Source organism: Ictalurus furcatus, chromosome 5 (assembly GCF_023375685.1).
Source record: "Ictalurus furcatus strain D&B chromosome 5, Billie_1.0, whole genome shotgun sequence".
NCBI classification, from domain to species: Eukaryota; Metazoa; Chordata; class Actinopteri; order Siluriformes; family Ictaluridae; genus Ictalurus; species Ictalurus furcatus.
The window spans coordinates 25,546,943-25,564,787 of record NC_071259.1 but is presented as its reverse complement, the minus strand read 5'-3'; the positions used below and the strand labels follow the sequence as shown (position 1 = coordinate 25,564,787).

General features: G+C 36.6%; 1 protein-coding gene across 2 annotated transcripts in view; it reads right to left on the bottom strand.

The window, feature by feature from the left end:
- nphp4 (nephronophthisis 4) overlaps positions 1–17,845 on the bottom strand; it is a 208,992-nt gene that overhangs the window by 8,978 nt on the left and 182,169 nt on the right. For both annotated transcript variants that reach the window (XM_053625420.1, XM_053625421.1), the window contains exons 22-27: positions 13,541–13,615; positions 6,994–7,153; positions 6,693–6,757; positions 6,401–6,486; positions 4,179–4,350; positions 1,089–1,268 (exon numbers count right to left, since the gene is read on the bottom strand). In XM_053625420.1, coding sequence (XP_053481395.1) covers positions 1,089–1,268; positions 4,179–4,350; positions 6,401–6,486; positions 6,693–6,757; positions 6,994–7,153; positions 13,541–13,615 — 738 coding nt within the window. The remainder of the gene's footprint in view (positions 1–1,088; positions 1,269–4,178; positions 4,351–6,400; positions 6,487–6,692; positions 6,758–6,993; positions 7,154–13,540; positions 13,616–17,845) is intronic.

Sequence of the window (17,845 nt, the reverse complement as noted above, 5' to 3'; positions counted from 1 at the left end):
CATCTTTGCGTGGGTTTTGGCAGCAAATAATCAGGATGACAGATTTGAAATCCTGGAATGATTGACGCACCAATCTATCTTGACATAGCCTTGTAAAATGATCAAAATTGAAATATGCCCTGGGGCTGTAGTTACAACAGTACTGTGTAAAAGTCTTAGGCAAACTAATTTTTCATTTTTTATATACAAAGTTTGTCTTATATGTTTATTGGATTACATCAGGGTCAGTAAAAACAACATTTAAGATTTATAAGCATTACCTTTCCAAGCAAAATTAAATCTAAAAAGAAAATAAAAAGAAAAAAAGTACGTCAGCAAAGCAAGCAACATATTACATAACAGACTGCTTTTCAGACAAAAAAAAAAAAAAAAGACTGCTGGTTGTCAGGGATTAGCTTCAAAAAACAAAAGCAAGCGTGTCAGTGAAAGGAGGAGAAGAACTGTGGCAGATTCTTCAAGATGCTTACAAGCCAATTTCCTTATAAAATGGCATAAAGTGTACCGAGACTACTGATGCATTTAAAAAAAAAAAAAAAAAAAAATTTAAAATACATAAATAAATAAAGGCTTGTCATGCCAAATAGTAACTTTTTGTTTTGTTTAGTGTAGTGCTGTGTACTGTTCTTTATAGTAGATTTTTATGTAGAAAATAATTATGTAGACATTTAATTTCATTATTTTTGAAGGCATCTTTTCTTTACAGGATTTCTACACACATACCTAAGACTTTTACACAGTACTGTACCTAACATGTGTTTGGACAAAGGACTTGTGTCACTTAATGTCAGACAAAAATGCACATATCTGTATGAAAAGTGACATTACAATTCATTATTTACACTTTTCCTGTGTCTGATACTCAAATGGAGTTCTAATGGGCATATAGTGCACTACGTAGGGTGTACAGGGGTATGTAGTATGCCTGATTGATTATTTCATTTATTTAGCTGGCTGCCTGAAACACCCATTTACTATGTGAATCTACTATTTTTTGTGATATCCTGTGTGGACTTCAGGTGTGCATTCCAGAAAAATATCAAGGCTGTGTAAATGATGCTGGTAAAGGCATGCCAATAAAAAGCCGTTACCCGTGATATAACAGGCTGCCTGAAGGTGAGGCACAGAAGCCAGGATGCTACCAGCTGTCTTGTGTCCACATCCACCACATTAAGGTAGCGGAAGCAGCTCCCAGAGTGCAGAGCCTTCACTCCCAGCCTAATGTCTTGCACACCCAGAGCAGGGAGAGCAAACACTTCCTCTGGGTCCACCTGGCCAACACACATACACACATTGTTGACATCATGAATTTTGCCAAGTACTAGAGACTATGAGCCAGATATACTTCCAAATCAACAAAGAAATGCAACAGAACCACCCAATCAATGAGCCTCATTTATCAAGCTGGATAAGAATGGATTTATGCATAAATCGTTCATACAATTGTTTACACAACAAATTTGCACTGCAAATAATCTTAGCAACTAAATATATTTGAAATATAGATTTACAGATTTATCTAGTATTTCCTATTATAAGATGGCAATAAACCTATTTCAAGATATTTTTTTTACTTATTACAAACTGTCTTATTCTATTGGCAGATCATTTTCTAGAAATGATCTGCCAATAGAATCAATGATCACTGATGCCAAAAGAACTTTTTGAAGCTTGAGGTGAGCACAAAAATGGCTAGAAATAGGCTTAATAATCTTTTATTTGGGTTATTTTAATCATATAAAAGAAAATACAAAGAAAATCAAGCTATATCCCCTTGCTAAGATGTCATTTTTTTACAGTATGGTATTCATGAAAATTCTGAAAAATGTTTGTATCTTACTCCTGCTCCTGTGTGTAAACTTACACATAAGAATACTAACCAATTTAACCTCCACTTGATTGACTTCAGATTATGCTTTTAAGTCTCTATAAAAAACACATCCTCAATCCTCATCCGCTAATTCACTAGGTCAGTGACTAAGAATACCATAAAGAAAGGCAGCTACAGTACCTCAAACCCATAAATTAAGACAAATAAAAGTAATCATTCAGTTATGACAAAAGAAACTCATAAATCATTTAGTTATGACAAAAGATGTCTCTTTGTGTGCACATAGATGTAAGCCATACATAAATACCTCAGCACTCACGTTTTATTATTATTATTATTATTATTATTATTATTATATGTTATTAAATATATTTATTGGCATAGTAGTGAGTCAAAATAATTCCCATTTCTGTTTTTCAGTCTTTACTCCGATCAATAGTTATGCGCTCATAGCTGTCTGTGCACTTGAAATTTTATGGAGTTTTGTGAGCGTCACTACATGCAAATCATCTTTTCTGTGCATACACATGGTAGTTTACGGGTGATTGGCATTCATCAACATACACATGCAAGTATGAAGAAAATCAGCGCTTCCGAAATGTTTGTAAATTCACTGTAAAATTTGTACTTCAGATTGGTTTACGCAAACTTTACGCAAATGTGCAAAAGATTGATAAACAAGGCTCAATGTTGGCAATGGGCATTTCAGTCTCTGCATTTGAACCCTACTGAAAACCAGTGGTCTGTATTCAAGAGGGAATGAACTGAAGAATATAAAGGAGCTTAAAATGTATAACTAAATAGATTAAATAAAACTATACATAAACTATACATACAGTATGTTCCTGAGCTTAAAATATCCCTTATTTATACAGTATGTCATGCTTTGAGTTGTGTGCATGATTAAATATTTTTTTATAGTGCTAATAACTATATGGTGAAAATGTGTACTATAAATTTTACGCTTCCTACTGCTGCTACTGCATGTGCCTGTGGTTACATTTTTGCACACTACATGTGATGAAAATTTTACTGCAGCAAGGGTATGCAGTGTGCAGAGGTCCCATGGTGGCAACATTATTTTCTACTTAAAATTATCATGAGAAATTAAAGCATTTTAATATCAAAGCGCTTTGGGTAGCTTGTCTAACAAGACAGGAAACGCTTCTCCCATATGTCTATTACTACAGTTTTTACTGTTATGATGTAAATATACAGCTGTCAAGAGCTATCAGTTTACTACCTTCTAACTGTCTGTAATTAAGCAGAATATATACAGCACATGACTACTAATTTATTAACCATGGACGCATAGTATTATAATACAGGAAAAACAGGGGAAAAAACAAACAAACTAGGATTAATAGATTCAGTTAATTATGTTTCTGTACGGCAGGGAATTATGATTAGTGCTAAATGCATTCAGTGAGTGATTGTTCTAGTGATTATTGTTTGTATATTAAACTGATTATATTCATCTCGTGTCAAAACTTCATGCTGGTTTGCACTGATAGCTTAAAACCTGTAAATAGATTAGCTGCAATATAAATAATTGCTATAAAAAATATCCTTGCATTCAGAGTGGAACCTAAAATAAGTCCCACTGAACAATCAAATAAAGGATGTTGTGTTGCCTTTGTTTCTTGATGTTTGAATGTTTTCATTTCACCGTAATCTCGCCTTATTGTGTCGGTCTTCCTCATCAAGTCAGTAATCTCTTCTTCCTACATCGTTACTGAAACTGTGATTTAGTTCATCTCACACTCATCTCAAAAAATGACATCTTAGCAAGTGAAGATATTTTGAATATAGTCAAATACAGTATATATATATATATATATATATATATATATATATATATATATATATATATATATATAGATAGATAGATAGATAGATAGATAGATAGATAGAGAGAGAGAGAGAGAGAGAGAGAGAGAGAGAGAGAGCATTTCCTATTATAAGATTACAACATAATATAAAATATATATATAGGATCATTAAACATATTTCTAGACTTTTCTTAACTAATTTCAAGCTTGAAATAATCTTTGGTCTATTGGCAAATAATTTTGCTCATTTTAAGCATTTATTTCTAGAAAGAAGCAAAACTATCCTCCAATAGAACAAGAAAATGTAAAGCTTAAAATGAGTTCAATGTCTTTAGATAGATTTAATATTATTATATTTGGTTTATTGTAATCGTATAATAGTAAATACTAGATAAATAAGTATAGTCAAGATATTTTCACTTCATAAGATGTCATTTTTTGCGGTGCTAAATAAATAGGGACAAATCCCAAAGAGCAAGTCACAATTTTTTGTTGCCCTTTGACCCCACTGTGTGTACCTGCAGCTCCAGAGGGTGGGAAGTGTAGCACTTGACCTTGCGGATGCTCTGTGTGCCACGCAGTACCAGGGAGTGCCAGCTGAGCGTACCACACACACAGCTAATGTCCAATTTCTGCAGGTAATGCATGTACACCTGCCACGTTTGAGTAGGGGAGGCCAGCCAGGGATCACTACCACACGCGCACACACACAAAATTTATTCATCTACCAGTCTGAACAGAAAGACGTTTTAACATTTGGATGTGCAAGGTCAGAGATACTAAGAAATAATTCAAAAACACATATACAATATATATAGGGACTGTTTTACATGCAGTAAGTGTATTCATGTATGTAAATCTTATACATTTAATAAAGAGGAGGCAAACATCTCTGCCACTCTTAACTCACCATCTTCCCTGCTGCATGTAAATCAAATTTAAATCTTTGAAATGCTTTCTGAATATTTGCTTTGATTTTAAGACAAAAGGTATATTTCATTCATTATGCTATTTATGCTTTATGTTTATTGCATGCCCAGGTTAATTGGTCATGAAAAACAGATTAAAAAATAACAAGCTATTTTTGTTTACTAAAGTTTATAAAAATAGTGAATCTTTGTTGATGTTCTATGGCAGTATTTTTTATTGTTGCTCTTATTCTTATTACAATTTTTTTTTCTCCAAAATAAAGGTATGGCCCACCTTGAATCTCCAACTTAAGGGATAGCAGTCAGGTTTTACTGCTAGCTACTAAAAAGCAAATGAACCGATAACATACACTATATAGCAAAAGTATGAGGACTTGTGACCATCACACCCATATGTGTGCCTTCTCCAATTTGTTGCCACAAAGGTGGAATTGTATAGAATGTCTTTGTTTATTGTAGCATTACAATTTCCCTTCACTGGAACTAAGAGGCCCAAAACTGTTCTAACATGAAGCTCCATGAAGTTATGGTTTGTCAAGATTGGATGAATTTGAGTGGCCTGAACAGAGCCCTGACTTCAACCCCAGTGAAAACCTTTGGAATGAACCTGAATGCACGAGGCCTTCTTGCCCAAGATCAATGTTTGACCTCACTAATACTCATGTGGCTGAATGAGTAAAATCTCACAGCTACATTCCAAAATCTAGTAGAAAGAGTATAGGTTATTATAACAGCAAAGGTGGGACTAAATTTGGAATGTGATGTTCAAAATGCACATATGGGTTTGATGGTCATGTTTCCACAAACCTTATAGCGTACTTTGACGTGTACTTTAATCATAGAATCATAAATACTGTGTGTATGATCAAAATGACATGGAAAGGGTTATTTACTTTTTATTAATTGCCTAGGCTATCTTCCTGAAAAGAACACATTGGTTAAGGAATCATTTTAACAAACGCTGTGGTAAGAATAGTCAATTTGTCTAAAGATGCCATCGTGAAATGGAGATAAACCTAATCAAACGTTCGTGACACAATGTTTGTGATGCTCGTGCACCAGAGTAAGAGTACGAATGGAATCTTTATAAAGCAATAATCCATGATAGGGCATACGTTACAGTGGTTTCATCATGGGCAAGTTAACACTAAGCGGAGTGCCTAAAACCTTTACCTTTACCCATGATCAAATGCTAAAATCCAGTGTTCAGTAAATAATTACATTTATTATGGATAATATTCTTAATAAACACCATGCAATGTACTCAAACAGTAAGCTTTGGTTGCTAAGCAACATAACGAAAGCTTCTCAGCCAATCTGATATTAGGAATGTCTGTAGAACTAGGTATATGTATAGAAATGACAACAAAATCTCACCATGTGAAGGGTTATTAAAATGTACAGTATATAGACTTGAGTGTACATATCAAGAACTAATTAGCTAACTAATTAATGTATTAATGACTAATTAGTGATTAATTGATTTGTATTAGCATTGATGAACAACAGCACCAAATTCTTTAGTGATTCCTGAAGCAGAGTTGTTTTTTTTTTTGTTTTTTTTTTGTCATGATGCTGTTTAATCCATTTCCTTGACTGAGAAATGTCTGACTCTGGCTGTGATGAATAAATGAATATTGCAACATGATGCAATCAGACAGTAAATGAGAAACCTTGATTAAGCAAATGACATTAATCACACAAGCAGAGATTAATCAAGGATGCAGCAGCTACATGCAGGCATGCCCACTCACACACATGCGTGTATACACAAACACACACATGCAGAGCCAAGGTGAAATGGCACATACTTGAACACAGTGATGACAAATGTTTTAATCTGGGGACTGGGAGCCCCTGGCACTTTCAGATAAATGTCCTGAGGTTCTCCTGGAGCCTGCAGTGCATTAAAACATAATAATCAGTGTATTTATTTGACTAATTTACTCTCCAATTAAATAATACAAGAACAAGCCATTTCAGCAGAGCAGTTTTAATGAACATCATTAGTGCACCAAATATAAGTGAATTAATAAAGTGTTTCCTCTCAGTCTCAGTTCCGGTTGGCTGACTACTCTGATAGGCGGCGTGTGACTGGCTCACCGTAGCGATGACGTGGCAGATCACATTGGGGTCGCTGCAGCGCACCTGGAGCCTGGAACAAGCATCTGTGTGTGTGTGTGTGTGTGTGTGTGTGTGTGTGTGTGTGTGTGTGTGTGTGAGAGAGAGAGACAGAGAGAGAGAGAGGAGACAGAGGACAAATGTGGTCTTTAGATCAGTAATAGTGAACAGAACAGCACTGTGTAAATGTGTATGTGTTAGAGAGACAGAAACAGAGAGGGAAAGCAACAGAGAAAGAAAGTGTGTGTGTTGGAACAGTTGTAAGGCTGATAATGAGCAACACCTGGTGTGCCGGGTTCAGCAGGAGGCAGCCGGATGGCTTTCTTAAAGAAGGAGAGCTCGGGCTGATAGAAGCGAAAGGTCTGGTCGACTATGTGGGGAGTCGGCTCTACTCGTACTTGGCAGATGGCCAGTGGCTGACTGTCCTCTGCTCGGAAAAATACCTGTGCAACGAGTAGAAGCAGAATAGGTCATAAACTCCCCTGAGGAAGAGGACATGTAAAGAACATTTACTACTTATTCACTAATTATTAACAGACTTGTTATTGTAAACTTTAAACCTGAAAAACTATCATATCTCTATCTCAGTTATCCCAACAGGATGACATGTCATATATATTTAGTATATAGATGCTTAATAACTCCTTAAAAGTGCTTGTTATGATACGTTTCTATACAGTAGTAACTCGTTCACAGGGACTTGTATGTCAGATGCTCCACATAATCTAAACCTAATAATAAACTGAGAAAATAAAACCTAAACTCATTTCACATGAAGTGTTCTGATAGAAGATGTTAATTTAAAATTCAGGGAAGGAGTCTCCAGTGTCAGGACGTTTTCTACTGTGGTAGAATCTTCACAAAAGCCGACTTTGTGCTTTCCAGTTTCTCAGCAATAGGACAAACTGAGGTTTTTGTTGTTGTTGTTGTTTCTTTTATTAACTACAAGAGGGAGAAAAAAAGAGGCTGGTAATGAAACGACTGTTTACATTTGTTTAAAAAAAATTAATAACAGGAACGAATGTGTCTCATAGACCTAACATTGAATGCAACTGTAAATGGTTAAGTAACACAATGTTCTGTTCATTAATTAATTAATAATGTAATTAATGTTGTCAAAATCTCTGTGGTATATGGGTCATGCTGTTATCCGATAATAATCCACTCCAGGGTGGTAACAGTAACTCTGGTTTGATCCAGGCCGTATCACAACCACCCCATCGTATTATTTTCATATAAAAGCTTGCCACTTAGCTTTTATTCCTTACATAGATCAATTCCTGAAGATTTTTTCCCCGTTCTGGCTCTGGAAGGTCACTACAGCCAATCAGAGCGTCTTATTTAGAAATGCAAACTGGCATATGTAGGCATATTTTATCGCCTGTGCTAGAGGAATCACAGTGACGTGTTGCTGCTGTGATGAAATTATCTGCAACTGACACACTAAAGCCTCAACCTTCTGAAGTCACACAGAAATAACAAGAGGCATGTTTAAATCAATCATTTCTGTCATAGCTCACACAAATTCACCAGAAATATCTGTCATAAGAGCAGATTCAGTTTCACTTGACCCCAAATTTAGGTTTATAAGCAGAAGAAGGTGTTTTAATGTGATTTAAACTTGAGAAGTGCAAATTCCAAACTTTTAACCAGTACCACATTTGTTTTTCTAAATAGAATATTTTATGTACTGTTTTATTATTTTATTATAATTTGACCATTATTTAAAAAAAAAAAGACTCAAAAGCTACCCATGCATCATAATGAAAATGGTATTTCACCAGCGAATAAGGCTGCGTCCTAAAGCACATAGTATTATAGTAAATCATAAGCTGCCATAGGAACTAATATTAGTCCACTAAAAGTGTTGAACAATTTTTACACACTATTTAGTACAGGATTTTACAGTTTATTTGGGACACAGACTAAACACAAGTGATTGCAATGATCTAAAAACGAAAAATGAGTTCCGTGATGCATTCACACAATTACATTTCCATAACATACAGTACAATCTGGGAAATTGGATACATGCATTTTTATTTTAACAACTTTAATTCATTTTTATCATTTCTGGAATTTATTTATAAGTGATATTATTCATAACTTATGATTTTCTCTTCTAATTTGTGGGTGCCGTGTTCATATAATTGACAAAACAGTTATTTAGATTTATGAAATATTATAAAGATGAATAAACAGATATCATGCATTAGGGGTATATAGTATTTTGAGTATCTTAAGGGGAAAAAGGATTCTACGGCTAAAGAAAAGAATGAGTCCTAGATGTTTAATATACAGTCGGGCTCAAGAGATTACTAGCTAAATCTCAGCATATTTACATAATATTTACATAATTTATGGACATAGGTTTACAAACGCCTTTCGCATGTTTGATGGCCATGCTAATAGCAGGTGTGCATTTGTGCACAGTGGTGAGTATTCACCTTGCTAATCTAAGAACAAAATGACTCAATAAGACCTTGAAGGTTGAGCACTCCTGTAGGAATGGTGGATTGTGTCGTCAGAGTATTGGAATAATGTTCGTTTGGTAAGTGCATCTGAAAGCTGAAGCTAGATCAGGGGTGTCAATCTCATTTTATAAAATGTATAATTTCAGTTCTAAAATATGATTGGCTGAGCCACGTTCAAAGCAGTTGTAAAATCCTTGATATACACTCATCATTACAATAATGTTCCTTAGCAATTAAAGCTTATTGTTAGCAGACAGAAGAAATCTTTATTATGGGTATTATTAATAATATAGTAAATACATTTTTAATTGTTTCACATTGTTTTTGTCACACTCTGCATTGCGTTATGCATCAAGAACACCCTCACCCATGATAAAATCAGTGTAACACACACGCTCTCATTGCTTATTAGGTAATTGAGTCCAATGTCAAGAGAATCAATTTCAATTCAATTAAAGACCGCATGAGGATTTTAATTCAGAACATGGACTCTAAATTCATTTGGTGGGCAGGATTTGAACCACTATGGGGCTAGCCCTGGCCCACTGCCCACATGTTTGACACCCCAGAGCTTGATCAAGTGTGATATCCCTCATTGAATGTGTGTGTTAAGTGTGTTGTCAGCTTTACAGTTGCACTGACACTTTTGCACATGACTCGAGGTGGTGTCATGAGGAGTGCAACAACAGTTGACCCTGACTGAGTATGAGAGTATGAAGAGAAGTGTATGAGACTGTCTGCCAGTGTCAGCAGGACCTTAAAGGGTAAGTCTCTCTAGGCTGCATATGGCAGCTCAAGCCTGAAGGCAAGACTGCAGAAACACACACAAAGTTAAATATGGTCACTTGAGGACTGAGACATCACTCTCTCTGTCACCCTCTCTGCAAACATGTACACTTGTGTACACACACACACACACGCACACACACACGCACACACACACGCACACACACACACACACACACACACACACACACACACAGGACTCACTGATTCCTACTGCCCAATCAAATCAGCTGGAAATTATCAAGGTAACAAAAACTCATTTGAACAAGTCAGCTCCCATTACAAATGTTAAACACAAGAGCCAGGAATATAGAAAGAGTGCTTGAGCCTGATATTCAAACACAGCCAACAGAACTGCGCTTAAACAACCTGCTAAGTGCTGAGTTGTTTTCTGCTTACATGCTCTGACGTTCCTCGGGAGAGAATCTGCACAGTTTATGATTTAAAAGCATACTCACTACCCAGGATAAAGAGAGCTGTTCTGGGAAATTTGGAGAATTTGGCTTTTTGATTTCTATCAAACATAAAATATCTCAAAGGGGCAGCACTTTAGAAAAATGTTTGCAGGTGTCTAAGTGTTAAGCCATGTTACATGCTCATATATATATGTATATATATATGTATATATATATGTATATATATATATATATATATATATATATATATATATATATATATAAATCAGCAAACCATTTATGTACTGCGAGTGACTTTTGCCCTAATTTTATGTGAAACTTAGAATCAAATACGACCTAGCATTGGCCTTCTGTAGCCACAAAGCACAAAAATACCATTTACAGGTTCCCTCTTTTTTCAGAGTCGGCGAGTTAAGTTCAAAAGTTACTCCATATTTATACAGGGAAAACTTCTTGTATTCAGAGTACGCTTATGCGGGTGAATAAGTTGATTTATTTTGGGCAGCTTATTCAGATTATTGAAATGACCTGCATATAGTTCAGGCCTCTGAGGTTGCCAGCTTGGAGAGAAAATGTGGACTGAAGAAGTAAATAACTTTTGTTGTGGTCAAATGTAGTAGGGCTTAACGTGAAACCAAGATTTTTATTTTATTTATTTATTTTTTTAACAAATTAATAAATAATGATAATATGGTGATATATCAATTTACTGCTAAACGAATAGTTTAATTGAACAAAATGGCTACCACCCTAATTATGTGCCAGCTTATAAAACAGAACATTCTATTATTTTAGTTGGATGTAGGCTATTTTAATTGTTATTTTGAATTAGTTTAAAGGATAAGCTGACCAAACACACACCTGCCATGCTTACAGCTCACTTGAAGTAAGAGTTGTTCATATTTTTTGAGATCCTTGAGATAATCAAAATCAGTGTCTCTAATAAGGATGCTGTCTCATCCAATGCCCTGTACTTATGTGAATACCGATGTGCACAATTTCAGTATTAACTCCTCACCATGCACATGTAACTCAACACTGGATACTGCCCTGTCTGTGTACTCGAGAATTGAATATACTCAAGTGCTGATTTCTTAAGGTCTGTTAAAAATTAGTGCAGCCTACAGTAGAAACACACAACCAAGATGGAGGGTGTCACTGATCAGGCATCATCAGGAACAGAACATTTCTGAGAGTTGAGTGGAATAACGGCTAACACACAGTGAGATGTAATTGGAATAAAGGCAGGAAGTCTGGATGCAAAGTTTCACATCAAAAAGGATCCGTGTACCAAATGATTAAAAGTTTCAAGCCCTGGTTGGTTTTCAAGATCTGATCTCAGTCCACTTGAAAACAGTGGTCTGGGCTTTGGCCCGTGGTTGATCCTAGGTAAACCAAAGTGTGAAAATGCACTTTCATATCAGGGCTCTTAATTAGGTGTGTAGCTCAGTAGCTACTGTGGAAAGTTGTTTAAAAGAATAGAGTTTAAATTTATTTCTATAACACAGGGTAAGCTCTTGGCCGATTTTCATTAAAGCATCTCATAATTTTTCTTCCATTGTTTCTGTCAAACTACATGCCAACAATACAATTCAGCATGTTGAGAATAATAGACTGTAGAAAAAAAGAAAAAAAGCAGAACAAGAAAAAAATTTCATCATTCATGTGGCTTTCAAGTGGGGGCAACAGAAACTTGTTCGCCCTATTGTCCGGAGATTGAGAGTTTAAATCCAGATGATACCACAGCCACCCATGGCCAGTGGTGTAAGAGAGCAAAACTGGCCATGCTGTCTGGGTCAGAGGGATGGCTTTCCCTGTCAATCATTGAGACACTCGCAAATTGTGGTGAACTTGTGTATGTGGAAGAGGGCAAATAGCAGTTGAGGAGAAAATGGGGAGGAAAAAAAAAAAAATATATATATATATATATATATATATATATATATATATATATATATATTTCCTGTTATTTTCCATGTGTACTCATGGTCTCGTGATGTTTTGGGGTTCTGTTCTTGATTATGTTTTTGTCTTGTGTTTTTCTCTTAGTATATCAGTAATCAGTATAAGTACAGAAATCAGTACTTACATAAGTATAAGTGCATATCAGTATGTTTAGACTATGGAGTGCCCAGGCTGACTTTGCGTGCATAACAAACCATCTCTTTGACTCTACCATGGCTCTTGGTCTCCTGATTCTTACTTCTTAATATCTTACTTCAGCATTTCGATCATCCAGAAAAGATTTACATCAGAATCATTGCAAGGTTACCTACCCATGTGGCAGGGCCATCGAGTAGAGTTACATGTCAGTGCATTTAGTGGGTGGGCAGGTGTTACAGGGTTCTTACTCTTTGCTTGTGACAGAACCCAGGTAAGTTTGCCAAGTAAACATGAATTGTGATATCCGAGGTCAACAGGTTTAAAATGTATATTTCTGTGCAATTCACTTCAATAATTTTCTTGACTTTCCAGATGTGTGCACAATTCTGATTCTTTATTTTTGTTACAGAGGTTTTTTTTTATTTATCATCACTGTTGATGTCAATTAGATTTCATGTCTAACACCATGTTCCTCTTTATTGCATAATCATCAAGTGAACGCGTCTGTCTTATATGTGCAGTGTATAAGACAGCACTCTCCAGAGAGATGTTGAAACAAACAAAAATGTCAATGTGCATGTAGATTGATTTAGGGAAATATTACTGCAAGGATCCTTGATATTTTTTTAAGCAGAAACCTCACTGCAGTATTACCAACACATGGTGGTCTTCACTGCATTTATTTATACATCAGTTAGTACGGATTCTGTCACTTACTGCTAATGAATCATTTGAACTGTTTAGACATGGACCGTATCTTGAACAGTAGTGTTCTTGCTTTAACATCTTTCTTCAATGTTCCTCGGTACACTGTGCTCATGTTTGGTTAGGGAAATTAATTAGTAGTGATATAAAAGTGCATTGTGTGCTTCTATTAAAGGCTTGTTACAGTCCTTTAAGAAGTATGTATTCACTCAGAGAAGCTCCTACTTGCTTTCAAGGTTTGATACACAGGAGCTGCAGAATATTACTTTTTTTTTTTCATACTGCTGAAAGGCCATGCAGAAAATTGCATGAGACTGATAGAGGCAACAAGGATTAATGTTCTTACCTTGATAAATTTAGCCATCACTGTGTTAGACTGCTGGTGGTGAGCACAGTGTAGACTGTTAGAAGTCTTTGAGTCCTAAAATATCAACAAATAGGCCATTAGTCAACAGCACACAGTATTTGTCGGAAATGGCTTGATTATTTACTCTAATAATAATAATAATAATTATATATATATATATATATATATATATATATATATATATATATATATATATATATATATATATATATATAGTAGGCATGAGACAACTATATGCTACTATATACACCAATCAGCCAAAATATTAAAACCACTGACAGGTGAAGTGAATAACATTGAGTATCTCGTTACAATGGCGCCTGTCAAGGGTTGGAATATATTAAGCAGTAAGTGAACAGTCAGTTCTCAAAGTTGATGTGTTGGAAGCAGGAAAAATGGGCAAGGGTAAAGATCTGAACGACTTTGACAATGGACAAATTGTGATGGCTAGACAACTGAGTCAGAGCATCTCCAAAACAGCAGGTCTTGTTGGGTGTTCCCGGTATGCAGTGGTTAGTACCTATCAAAGGTGATCCAATGAAGGTGCTCCAATTCCTCAGAAGAGTTACTGTAACACAGATTACTGAAGAAGTTAATGCTGGCTATGATAGAAAGGTGTCAGAACACACAGTGCATCGTAGCTTGCTGAGTATGGGGCTGCATACCCGCAAACCGGTCAGAGTGCCCATGCTGACCCCGTCCACTGCCAAAGGCACCTACAACGGGCACGTGATCATCAGAGCTTGACCATGGAGCGATGGAAGAAGGTGGCCTGTTCTGATGAATCACGTTTTCTTTTACATAACGTGGATGGCTGGGTGTGTGTGTGTCATTTGCCTGGGGAAGAGATGGCACCAGGACACACTATGGGAAGAAGGCAAGCCAGCGGAGGAAGTTTAATGCTCTGGGCAATGTTCTAATGGGTCTTGACATTCATGTGGATGCTACTTTGACATGTAGCACCTACCTAAATATTGTTGCAGACCAAGTACACTTCTTCATGACAACGGTGTTCCCTCATGGCAGTGGCCTCTTTCAGCGGGATAGTGCACCCTGTCACACTGCAAAATTTGTTTGAGGAACTTGACAAATGTTTCAATGTGTTGGCCTCCAAATTCCCCAGATCTAAAGCTGATCGAGCATCTCTGGGATGTGCTGGACAAACAAGTCCAATCCATGGAGGCCCCAACTCACAACTTACAGGACTTAAAGGATCTGCTGCTAATGTCTTCGTGTCAGACACCACAGCACACTTTCAGAGGTCATGTGGAGCCATGCATTGATGGGTCAGAGCTGTTTTGGAGGCACAAGGGGGACCTCCACAATATTAGGCAGGTGGTTTTAATGTTATCGCTGATCGGTGAACACTTAAGCCACAATGCAAGACGTATCACGATACAGGCTTCACAAGACAATACTGACACAAAACGTTACATTTTAAATTTGAATACATATATTTTGTAATGACAACAAATCAAATCACAGCAATATCAACACAACATGGGTGTCAAACTCCTATTCTGCCCGGGCCACATCAGCATTTTTTTGAGACCCTGAAGTACCATAATTGAAGCCTATTATTATTATTATTATTACATATTTAACATATTCTGACGACGAACACCAATAATATACATATAACACCATAATATAATATACAGTAGGCTCTAAAATTAGAATAGGATGGGCTAACAGAAACTATTATAACTATAAGTGTATGCACTATTAGGTAATAACATTATATTTATTATAATAAATGTTTTTTTAAAGAATGCATGGCTCTGTTTAATATTTTAGATACTGGCTGCTGTGATGAGAAACATGATAAGCCAATTTCCTGTTTCTGTTTTGTTTACTGTAAAACAAAAGTAAAAGTAAAGTACAAAAGAAAGGATTGATAATATAAGGTATAATTTCCCCCTACTATTAACACTATTAATTAATTTAATAATTTTCAGTGGCACTGTCAAAGATATTTCATGGCAGTGTAATTAATAAGGGAAAATTGTTTAATGGCAGATTAAATGATTAAATAGCAAATTCAATTTCAAATTCATAACAAATTGTACAGATCAAGAAAATAATAGAAACTGGAGTGCAAATATACACAGTAGTTTATGGTAGCTGCCCTTTGGATGGCAAAAAAATGGCTCATCAGTTTCAGTTAAGCACTGCAATGTGGCAGTCAGTACTCTACAGATCTGCTGGGAATTCTGGATATAGTGAAAATATTGAGCAGTAGTGTACTGTAGAGAGAAGTGAGGACGCTGGGCATACTAAAATATTAAAGCACTGCTGTATCAGCCTCTTTAGGTAGAGATGAAGCAAGAGCTGGCACTACTATCAGCAGGTAGTTAAATGACATTGTGGGTAATGTAGAAAACAGTTAACCAAAGTGAAAATAGACTAACATGTTAATGAAAGAAGTGTACACTGACGTGCATCATTTGTACACTGGGTTTACAGTGCACTATGGGTGGAACTATACAGTGGAACTATCCAGGGAATATACAGTGAATCCGGAAAGTATTCACAACACTTCACTTTTTCCACATTTTATTATGTTACAGCCTTATTCCAAAATGGATTAAATTCATTATTTTCCTCAAAATTCTACAAACAATACCCCATAATGACAACGTGAAAGAAGTTTGTTTGAAATCTTTGCAAATTTATTAAAAATAAAAAAACAAAAAAAGCACATGTACATAAGTATTCACAGCCTTTGCCATGACACTCAAAATTGAGCTCAGGTGCATCCTGTTTCCACTGATCATCCATGAGATGTTTCTACAACTTGATTGGAATCCACCTGTGGTAAATTCAGTTGATTGGACATGATTTGGAAAGGCACACACCTGTCTATATAAGTTCCCACATTTAACAATGCATGTCAGAGCACAAACCAAGCCAAGAAGTCCAAGGAATTGTCTGTAGACCTCCGAGACAGGATTGTTTCGAGGCACAGATCTGGGGAAGGGTACAGAAACATTTCTGCAGCATTGAAGGTCCCAACGAGCACAGTGGCCTCCATCATCCGTAAATGGAAGAAGTTTGGAACCACCAGGACTCTTCCTAGAGCTGGCCGCCCGGCCAAACTGAGCAATCGGGGGAGAAGGGCCTTAGCCAGGGAGGTGACCAAAAACCTGATGGTCACTCTGACAGAGCTCCAGCGTGTCTCTGTGGAGAGAGGAGAACCTTCCAGAAGAACAACCATCTCTGCAGAACTCCATCAATCAGGCCTGTATAGTAGAGTGGCCAGACAGAAGCCACAGCCCACCTGGAGTTTGCCAAAAGGCACCTGGAGGACTCTCAGCCCATGAGAAACAAAATTCTCTGGTCTGATGAAACAAAGATTGAACTCTTTGGCCTGAATGGCAAATGTCATGTCTGGAGGAAACCAGGCACCACTCATCACCTGGCCAATACCATCCCTACAGTGAAGCATGGTGGTGGCAGCATCATGCTGTGGGGATGTTTTTCAGCGGCAGGAACTGGGAGACTAGACAGGATCGAGGGAAAGATGAATGTAGCAATGTACAGAGACATCCTTGATGAAACCCTGCTCCAGAGCGCGTTGGACCTCAGACTGGGGCGAAGGTTCATCTTCCAACAGGACAACGACCCTAAGCACACAGCCAAGATAACAAAGGAGTGGCTACAGGACAACTCTGTGAATGTCCTTGAGTGGCCCAGCCAGAGCCCAGACTTGAACCCGATTGAACATCTCTGGAGAGATCTGAAAATGGCTGTGCTGATGGAGCTTGAGAGGTCCTGCAAAGATGAATGGGAGAAACTGCCCAAAAATAGGTGTGCCAAGCTTGTAGCATCATTCTCAAAAAGACTTGAGGCTGTAATTGGTGCCAAAGGTGCTTCAACAAAGTATTGAGCAAAGGCTGTGAATACTTATGTACATGTGCTTTTTTGTTGTTTTTTTTTATTTTTAATAAATTTGCAAAGATTTCAAACAAACTTCTTTCACGTAATCATCATGGGGTATTGTTTGTAGAATTTTGAGGAAAATAATGAATTTAATCCATTTTGGAATAAGGCTGTAACATAACAAAATGTGGAAAAAGTGAAGCGCTGTGAATACTTTCCGGATGCACTGTACAGTCTGGGGAATAAGTATTGAACGCGTCAACATGTTTTTCAGTAAATATATTTCCAGTAAGGTTATTCACATGAAATTTTCACTAGACATCAGTATTAACTCAAGAAATCCACGAATATAAAGAATTCACAACATTAAAGTCCATAAATAAAGTTGTATGTATAATAAAG